At 43.1% G+C, this 9,342-nt stretch overlaps 1 protein-coding gene across 3 annotated transcripts; it reads right to left on the bottom strand.

Moving 5' to 3' along the window:
• Positions 1–3,671: 3,671 nt before the first annotated feature.
• Positions 3,672–8,952, bottom strand: gata6 (GATA binding protein 6). 3 transcript variants are annotated; one of them, XM_044037326.1, is made up of 7 exons: positions 8,813–8,952; positions 7,306–8,211; positions 6,644–6,816; positions 5,800–5,925; positions 5,556–5,643; positions 5,367–5,464; positions 3,672–4,646 (listed from the first exon to the last, which is right to left on the bottom strand). In XM_044037326.1, the coding sequence occupies exons 2-7, from the start codon at positions 8,150–8,152 to the stop codon at positions 4,488–4,490; spliced, it is 1,491 nt and encodes a 496-aa protein (XP_043893261.1). In that variant the 5' UTR covers positions 8,153–8,211; positions 8,813–8,952; the 3' UTR covers positions 3,672–4,487. The 3 variants fall into 3 exon arrangements, with proteins under 3 accessions (XP_043893261.1, XP_043893420.1, XP_043893339.1); XM_044037485.1 differs by lacking the exon at positions 8,813–8,952 and adding an exon at positions 8,286–8,612 and having other exon boundaries at positions 7,306–8,190; XM_044037404.1 differs by lacking the exon at positions 8,813–8,952 and having other exon boundaries at positions 7,306–8,607.
• Positions 8,953–9,342: the final 390 nt, after the last annotated feature.

The following is a 9,342-nucleotide window of genomic DNA, read 5'->3' as shown; positions in this document are numbered from 1 at the left end:
AACAAGTATCCTTCACTATAACACCTCCCTCCCACTGTTTCTCAGTAATAAGTCTATCCATAGCTATATGATGTCATCTCTACACTACATGAGGCCACTTCACTGCCATTCAGTTATTTTTGTTACTTATTAATGATTAATTATTAAAGAAAGAGGGCGGTTGACTTGTTATTTTTGAACTGCAAGTTCCCCTTGTGTGAAACAAACTTCCTGTGTGTGAGACTCAGAGTTTGACAAGGGTGGAGGAGATGCCTTTATCCCTTCCAAGAGTGCTAACTGAAGTGAGTGAAAGGGCGAACGCTCCGTGGACACAGCTCTGACAACACCACTGAACTTTCTATGAATGTGAAAACACAATACCCCTCATTTGAGAGCTTCAACTACAACTATTATTATACTTTATATAGCTACTCATTAATGCTAACGTTAATATTATTATCCTCATCTGCCCTTCAGTTACGGCTTGTCCTTTTTCTGAGGGTCACATGAGGAGCTGGAACCTACCCCAGATGGCATTGGGGCAAGATGACACCTACTGTCCGTCCTGGGAGAGGGAACCCTCCTCCGTGTGTCATATTTTCCCCTGTGCAAGGGTTTGTCCGCACTCGATGCGAGGGTATAAGGACAGAGGGCGTCACTTCGAGGCAAATTGTGTTTGTGATATTGGGGCGATATAAATAAAATTCACTTTACTTGACAATAAAGATTCATATTCACCGAAAACTACTTTCCACTTGATCTGTTGACAGTACTCGACATTTAAAAGGACCTCGCAAGCCCCTCACAGCTATCATGTTTGTATTTTTTTTTTGTGCCCCAGTGTCTGTCGAGGAAACCCAAAAGGGCTGAGTCAGAGATCACATCTCTTCCGGAGGCAGGGCCAGCGGTGCCCTCCTTTGAAAGGCAACATGGAAAGATCAACATGGCATCTCCTATGGGAGCCACTGGGCCATACTGTGCTGCTGCCCCATGGTCAAACAGCCTCAGGGCCTGTAGTCTGCTGTTGCTGCTGCTGCTGTTGCTGTTGCTGCTGTTGGGTTAACATGTTCTGTTTACTTTGGGAGGACTTTCAACCCTGCACAGCCATCAAGATATCTGTGTTCTTCTGCGTCTGTCTCAGCCACCCAATCTGTTTCCCCCCGCTGTCCAGCGTTTGATCATTCCTCTGGGCAGAAAAGCTGCGACTCTGTGTACGTCTCCATCACTCTCGCAAACAGTAACCGCCAGCTTTAGCTTGCATCACTTCAGCCCGTTTCCACCAAGTGGGACAGTTTGGTACAGCTCAGTGTGTTAAGCAATTATGTGCGAATCCATTGCTTAAAGTTGTGAAGGCCGCCAAAATAACTGATCTGTATCGTTCCTGGTTGCAACTGTAAGCCCTGATCTGGCCTGCATTTCCTCTGTGGGGTGTGTGGGCCGGAATCTGCCTCAGCTACATAATATAGCATGACGTCATACCGGTGCAACACAGTGAAGAAGAAGAGTGTGACATAGAACCTAGGGGACATTTAGCAGTGCACAATTCTTTTCCTTTTGGCATGTAGCTGTTGATCACAAGAAGAAGACAGGTTAGAAAAGTCTGCAGTTTTAGCTCCACCCTGGCGGTATGGATCGGTTATTTTGGGAACCTTTTCAGCATCTGACAATGGAAACATATAAAGACCACCAATGTACCACACTGAACCGAATTGTACCGATTGGTGGAAACACCGATTTCCTGTTAACACTGCAGCTTTCTTTTAAATAAAGCTAGATAAAACAGCCACGCGCCGCGAAGAAAGAACATTAAAGGCTGGACGTCCTCCATTGTTACCATGTGTTCTTCTTCTTTGTGGAGTTGATTGACAGGCTGCCGTTCCAAACCGCGCCGTGTCGAGCTGAACTACACTGTGCTGTACCGTACTGTTCCGTGTGCATGTGGCGGTTGATGTGACCCCCAGCTTTGTGAACATCCATCCCGATGAGAACTCAGGGAGGGTTTTGCTGCGCTGCAGTGTTTACACGTCCTCCCTCGCAGCAACCATGGATACCAGTTAAGACAGTGCCAAGGTGGAACCACGTCATAAATAAAGAAAGCCATAAATATTTACCGGTGTTTTGAATTCAACACTAGTTTTTTAATTTACATATCTGAAGGTGCACTCTTGTAATCCATCTGCCTGGAAGCTCGAGCACATAACGCCCGGTGGTCTCGGTGTACAGATTGAGTTTTATTTAACACCTGGCACCAAGTGAACGCATGCCAAATGTTTCCATTCTCCATTTGCAGCCTCACCCCACACCGGACTCACTAACACAAGTGTGTAGTGAATGTTCTTTGACTTGAATAAAGTGACCGTGTCGCCCCGGTTCTGTGTGAAGACCAGCTGAAGTAAAGGTTGCAAGAGTATGTGTTTATGTCAAAACTGTGGATGTGGCTGTTGCACATTCCTCCACACTCGATAAACTCCGCTAAATCAATATGTCAAAGAGCAGACAGATAACACTAAGCCCGCACATGAATCTTGGCCATCTCCAAAAAAAAAAATCATTTCAGGTAGTATTACTCATGCAGGCCATATTCGCTTAAGTATTGTAAACAATGTGACAGGTACTTTGAGCTGCTTGGTTTCAAGAGGACAAAGGAAAGGGCCTTCAGTGGCTGCTGCTAGAAAAGAAAATCTCAAAGGCTTAAGTGTGGAGGCAAAAAATAAACCCTGAAAATGTCTGATTACAGTCTTTTAAAAAACATCCAGGAAATCCAGGCCTTGTTTTATCGTATTTTCCTCATCTCCTAACATTTAAAACATCTTAAAAGCAAACTCCCTTTTTATTTAGTCTGAAAACGATATATTAATATCGAGTAATATTAATTACACAGGGTGACTTTAAATTCATTGGCATCACCAGAAACAATTTATTGGATTAAATTTAAATAAAAAAAATTTCTTATAATGCTCCAGAAAAAAAAAAACAAATAAGAAAAACAAATGCTGATAAACATGGCATTTAAAGAAATAAATAAGTCCACCAGAATGAATGACAAAGAAAAAAAATGAAGATAAAATGAAAGAACAGAGTTTCATGTCAAAATCAACTGTTGTTTTTATGTTATTTTTCCGGATTGGATTTTTTTGAAGACTCCGCCCACACCATCTGCATGCCGCCCATTCTGCTGCAGATGCAGCGTGTGTGTGCACGTGCAAATACTTATGACAATTAAATTGTAATATAAACTGTTTGCTGTCTTTATTTAGTTTTGCTCGTTGTCTGCTTCAACATGTCGTTACACTCCCTTTAATCCTTAGTCAAAGTCATCAAAGTAACATGGGTTTGTTCAGAGGTGACCTCACTCTCCACATTGCTCTAATTCTGGTAAAAAAAAATAAAATAAAAATAAAAGATGCAACAGTACATGCTTGCATTGTGAAGGTTACACGGTTTGCAATGAATCAGGTTGTGCAGCCGACAGTCTTCTTCTTCTCTTTTTCTTTTTCTTTTTTTTTGCAGTTTATGTCTTGTAACATAAAGGTCAGTGGACTCACAGCTCGTCTGGGTGTGCTTTGTTCAAACAACTCCATCCAACGGCTTCTCTGCTCTGAGGGAAGTACCTTCACGCTACAGCCGAAATGTTTCGACATCAGAAATTAGTCTGAAGGAGTTCATATTCACAATGAATCAAACAAACACACTACATGACACAGTCATTTATACCCTGTTTAAACCACACGAGTTTCAGTCAAATACAGTAAGAGCTTTCAGTGGAAAACATGTGCAGATTCAACACTACTGTACTACAACAACCACTTATAAAGGAGGAGGGGGGGAAATAGAAAAGAAGGCATCAGAATGGCTTTACTTCTACTCTATATTGATATCTTTATTAACAATCATAACCATGTTTTCAACATTGGAAGATTTATAAATATTTTTCTCTTTCTTCTTTTGATTCATAAATGTTGTCTTGGCACTTGCGGCACGATTCCAGTTGTGGAAAGAAAAGTAAAATCTAAATGTACTTATTAGAAGTAGTACAGCGCTTTCGGGAAGCGCCTGTATCCAAACAACAGCTTTCTCTTCAGAGAGGAAAATCCGTTATGTACACGATGGCCTCTGTGTCATGGCAGGGTGGGATAAATCGAGTACACGGCAGGGTCCAGAAACTATCCACAGTGGGCCAAAACGTTGATCATCTAGCCTGGCGTTTCCCTTTCTTTCTTTTTTTTTTGTACTTTTTTATTTTTCTTTTTAAAGGCAACAAGATCCCCACACCAATCTGGAGAAAAATCGCAGATACTCCAGTCTCGGTTCAAGTCTGCAGCATGACCTGAAGTGGTCTCACCCTTCTTCGCAAACCCACCCCCACCCCGCCCCACCGTCCAACGCTTCTTCTGCAAGGAAGGAAACAAACAATGTCCCTCGAAATACTTCCACAACACAGAGCATCCAGACAGAAGGGGCCGGGGATTGCTGTCCTCCCAAAGAAAAAAAAAAAAAGATTTAGTTGTTCAAGCTAAGGCCATACACCAGGGTTCACCCCTCACTGAAGCTACATCTGATGGCTGAGTCAAGCCCACGCTGGTGTACAGGCTGTCCTGTGCCGGATACTTCATCACTGAGCCGGAGCCTGTTCCCTCCACTGAGCTGGACAGCACGGACGAACTGACCTGCAACAACAGAGCAAAAAAAAACAAAAAAACAACAGGGTTATTATTGTCTGTGAAAAGCAGCCATTAAACTGATTCACTTTTTGGTTTTTCAGGATTCAAATACTACTTGCATGACACAACTGGGGGCGGAAAAATCTACAGATCCTGAGAAAAATGTGAAACTAATTTTACTGTAACATTATGGTGTGTAAAACAACAGTCATCACCACAAAGCCTCCGTCAATGCCTGTGAGTGTGAGTGTTTTATTGAAACAGGTGCTGCAGTGAAGGCCGCACTGAAAATGACACTTTGTGGAGGAGGCAACACTACAAAGCTTGTATTTTAAAATAACTGGAAGGGGTTTTATCACATTATTAATACTTTTCTGCTGTCTGTGAACATCCTGTAACCCATTTACAATTAAAAAAAAATGTATTCCCTCTATTTGTATTTTATTATTGTTGCGGCTGATATAAAATGTGTACTTTTCTGTTCAAATGGAACAAACAACACAGGTTTTTCCACACATTTGTACCTGTACAACTGATCACACAGATTTTATTTAAATACATTTTCTTTCTTTCTTCTCACTCCTGTGCCCTTTAATAGAAATGTCTAATAACTGTCTCTGTGATGCTTTGAATTCAGATAAAATGAAGCAAAAATTAAAGTTTATAATATTACTACTCACATTATAACACATAGAGAAATAATATATAATATAGACGACGTCTTACCCCTGACACTTGTGCAGAAGGAGAGCTTGTTTTTGAACAGTCTTCAGAATTGGATGAAGAGGTGGATGTAGGCGTCATAGAGATAGAGTTGTTATTTCCTGTAAAACATTGAGTTTGTTGTTTAATATCACAAGTGTAAAAGGCAACACCTTGATTTGTATTGTACAGTATGTGCTCTCACACACTCACCAGAGGATCCCTTTGTTTTATTCAATGTTTTCGGTTTTCTTTTTCTTGTCTGAATTCCCTCTTTCTTCATGGCGAGCGGTCGAGGTACCTGCGGATAAATGACCCCCATTTATGGACACACATTATTTATTGTTTTTTTTTGTTGTTGTTTGTTTTAAATTAACAGATTTTTGATGCGGTCATAAACGGAATTAAGGGATAAATTAAGGAGGGAGGGGACGTGTGAAATAAAATCTCTACTCACCCCGTGTAATTTTGTGTAGAGGCCACATGCGTTACACACCGGCTCTCCCTCCGCATTTCTGCGCCAAAGAGTGGTGGTGCTGGTTTGACAATTAGCGCAGGACAGACCGATTCTTCTGGACGTGGACTGGTGATAAATAACAAAACGTGATATTAGACCTTTTTTGAGATGATAAAAAAAAAAATAATACTGAAACATAAGCAAGGGGAAATGAGCTGTGAAGGAAAAGCCACACTCCACTAATTGGATTACGATTCGGCCACTTACACACTATTTCCTAACAATAATACAGCATCTATTATGACCTCCATTTAACTGTCTTTTTACGCACAGGATGTTCATTTCAACGAGTGTTCATATGAACGCTACGTTTGATTTCCTGCTTAAAAAAAAAATAATCTGTGCGTAATGGCACCGCGCAGGAAAGGATTTGGCCCCTGTGTCGCCTATTCAGATTGAATTACTCAACACAAGCACCGGACCAGAGTGGGTGACTGATTAAGTGCATGATTAATTACCTTCACGCTTTCTATGTGTGAGTTCAGTTAAATTAAATCAGCGCCTTTTTCGTGTGTTTGAAACTAAATTTAACACGTTTACAGAGACATTTCCATGCTGAGGAACGATTGTTTCAAGTATGTGTTGTGAGGTTTATTATAGCTGTAGATTTCTGCATATGAATTAAGAACAAACATGGGTAACATATATTGTATTTAACTAAATACACGTGTCACCTTAGGCTGGACATTAGAAGATGAACCACTGGTAATTTGCCGATGACTTTCGGCCATTGTTTGAATGGTTTGGGCAAAAAAGTGAGCGGTGAAGTGTTCTCTCTGCTTACCGTCCGTTTCTGTGGTTTAATTAATGGCCTGCTCAGTCCATTCATTTTGCTGTACAGGCCGCAGGCGTTGCAGAGAAAGTGGCCCGTGCCGTCGCGCCTCCACAGCGGCGTGGAGATGGAGCCGCAGTTGACGCACTCCCTGCTCTCCCCCAAATCGTCCAGAATATCTGAAACTGAAGAGAGAGAAAAAATGAGTGCGTGAAAAATAAAAAATAAATAAGTCTGCAATTTGCCTTATGTCAGGTAAGGGAAATCAAATCAGATCCACAGGTTTCACACAGGCCTACACATCATCATCATCATTATTATAATAACAATAATAATAATAATAATTAATAAAAATGACTTGGTGAATATTTTCTTTTTATATAATTGTCTAATTTTTAGAACAAATTCTTGGTCTGCGCACTGAAATAGGCCCGATTTCTTTTTTCCATAAATATTTTTTCACTCAGATCAAACTAGATCATTTTTAACAAATGAATAATATTTTTGTGGAAGGATTCTTTGTCAAACATAGTTTGGATCGAACCTTTTTTTATTTTAATTCAGAGCTTTGGCTCTCACGCGGACATGGAGTTATGTTACAAAAACATGGTTTTCATCCCAGACAGTGAGAATGAAATCAGTTCCATCACTTTTGACATTTGAGGGGGTCTTACCTCCGTTTGGTCCTCGGATCAAGGGCGCACTCCTGCTCTGCAGAGTGTGCAGCATGGTGTTCTCGAAGGGTCCTCCGGGCCAAGGCGAGGGCAGCTGGGAGAGCTGCGGTGCAACATAAGGAGAGTATGGACTCGCGTAGGTGCCGCTGAGGGGCCGAGAGAGGCCGTACTGGTCTCGGTTGCTCATGTTTATGTTGCTGTATCCGCTGTCTCTCGGCGTTCCGTTATTCATGGGCGGACTTGGGGGATAGTGGAACCGGCTGGAGGTGTGCGGGCTCCCGGTGTTGTACGAGGGGCTCTCCGGCGTGGACTGTGACCAGACCGAGTGGCTGGAGACGGCGTGGCTGGGCTGCGCGGAGCCGCTGGCCTGCAGGTAAGACAGGCTTGGGATCATGGAGCCCACTCGGGAACTGGGCACGTACACGGGAGAGTTGGGGTTGGAGTGCATATAACCACCAGAGGAGGAATCATATCCAGTCTGGCTTTGGGCTGCGGCGATGGCCAGTGTTTGGTACATGTCGGCTGAGTCCACCAACAAGCTCGCCTTGTGCGCACCGCTGGAGAGGACGAGTTTACTGCCCTGATCCAAGTCCGTAAACAGCGGGACGTCCTCGGCAGTGGTCAGGGTGTTGTTGTGGTGTCCGAAGTGAACGTAGGAGTGTATTGATCTGCCGTCGGAGCGGCGGTGGCCCAGTGCGTCAAGCTCACTCGGAGGTGTCCTCAACCCCTCCGAGGTGGGAACGTCCCTCCTGCTGTCACCGGACAGGTAGCTCTGCTCAGCCGGTGAGCCTGGGCTGCTGGATGCTTCTCGCTTGACCATGGACCAGCTGTTTTCGCCCAGGTCCATCCAGGAGCAATTTCCATACAACTTAGGAGTTAATAAAAGTGGTCAGGGAGTAGTCCACCCTGTAGAATGTAAGAAAATGGAGGAGGACAGTTAGTGAAGTCTGGACAACAACTGAATCCTGAAAGCTTTCCAAATGTGTCTGGACAGAGACGCGCATATGTTGTGGAAAAACGCAAATCCAGCTCTGATGTAGAGTTTGTTTTCATCCTTACTTGAGCACAAAAACGCATAAAACGAGAGTCTGGTGGATCATTTCACTAACGTTCACTCGCTCTATATCATCCAATATAAAACACCCAGTCCACAGTGACTGCCATACTTCTATCGTGAGCGCTTGAAAGGCACATGGAGCCAGCCATCCGTGTCAAATCCCTGTCCTCCCACACACGCGCGCGCGCGCACACACATATCAGATAGGAAACAAAACGCAATATGTCTTCACAGCAAAAAAGAGATAACCATTTGATAAGACCCGAAACAGATAAGGACCGAGAGGTTGACTGGAGTGATAAAAAAAAAAAACAACACGATACCCTGAAATGATGAGTGAGTTCCTGTTGGTGCGCTCGACACCACATTCAAAAAAACCACGAAAGACTAAGGAAAAACTCTAAAAGGGGAATAAAGAGGTTAAATAAGAGTCGCTTCTTCGCCACATACCTGCTAGTTTTGTGCCATAGATCGCGCTCAAAAGTTGTCAATGCGAGCCGCTGCTTCTCCTGGAAGTATCTGGGAAACGCTGGTGCGCTCGGACTCCGTTTATGAGAGGAGGCGCTTGTGGTGAGAGCGACTGCAGGAGGCGGACCAATCATGTGCAGCGTCAACTGCTGCAAACACGGTGGGGGTGCGAGCCTATGAACTCCTCCAATCAATCACACCGAGAGAGAGAGAGAGAGAGAGAGAGAGAAATAAAGAAGAAAGAGAGAGAAGAGACTTGATCAAGTCTGTAACTCATGAGAACATGCAAATGTAATCAAGTCTGTGACACTTTCACAGAGGGATGGATGTCCATCTCCTCGCCAGCTGATCTGCTGTTTCATTTATTGAAAACAAAACCCTGATCAGTTTCTCGTGACAATCTGTATGAGTCTAAGTGCACGCGCTGAATAAAATCCAACATTTAACATTGTTTTTACCTTCAAACATTTAGTTTAAAAGTGTTGTTTACATTGTAAATATGTGGCTTATTT

The sequence above is a fragment of the Solea senegalensis genome, linkage group LG1 (genome assembly GCF_019176455.1).
Source record: "Solea senegalensis isolate Sse05_10M linkage group LG1, IFAPA_SoseM_1, whole genome shotgun sequence".
NCBI lineage: Eukaryota > Metazoa > Chordata > Actinopteri > Pleuronectiformes > Soleidae > Solea > Solea senegalensis.
Note: the sequence above shows the minus strand (reverse complement) of the source record. Positions and strands in the feature narration are given on the sequence as shown.

What these genes read in the sequence shown, in the direction of transcription:
- gata6 (XM_044037485.1), bottom strand. Translation starts at nt 8,382, where the DNA reads ATGCGTTTTTGTGCTCAAGTAAGGATGAAAACAAACTCTACATCAGAG. An exon ending in GCGTCTCTGTCCAGACACAT is followed by an intron (nt 8,191 to 8,285) that starts TTGGAAAGCTTT and finishes CTCCCTGACCAC; the next exon opens with TTTTATTAACTCCTAAGTTG. An exon ending in CTTCTGCACAAGTGTCAGGG is followed by an intron (nt 4,647 to 5,366) that starts GTAAGACGTCGT and finishes CTGTTGTTGCAG; the next exon opens with GTCAGTTCGTCCGTGCTGTC.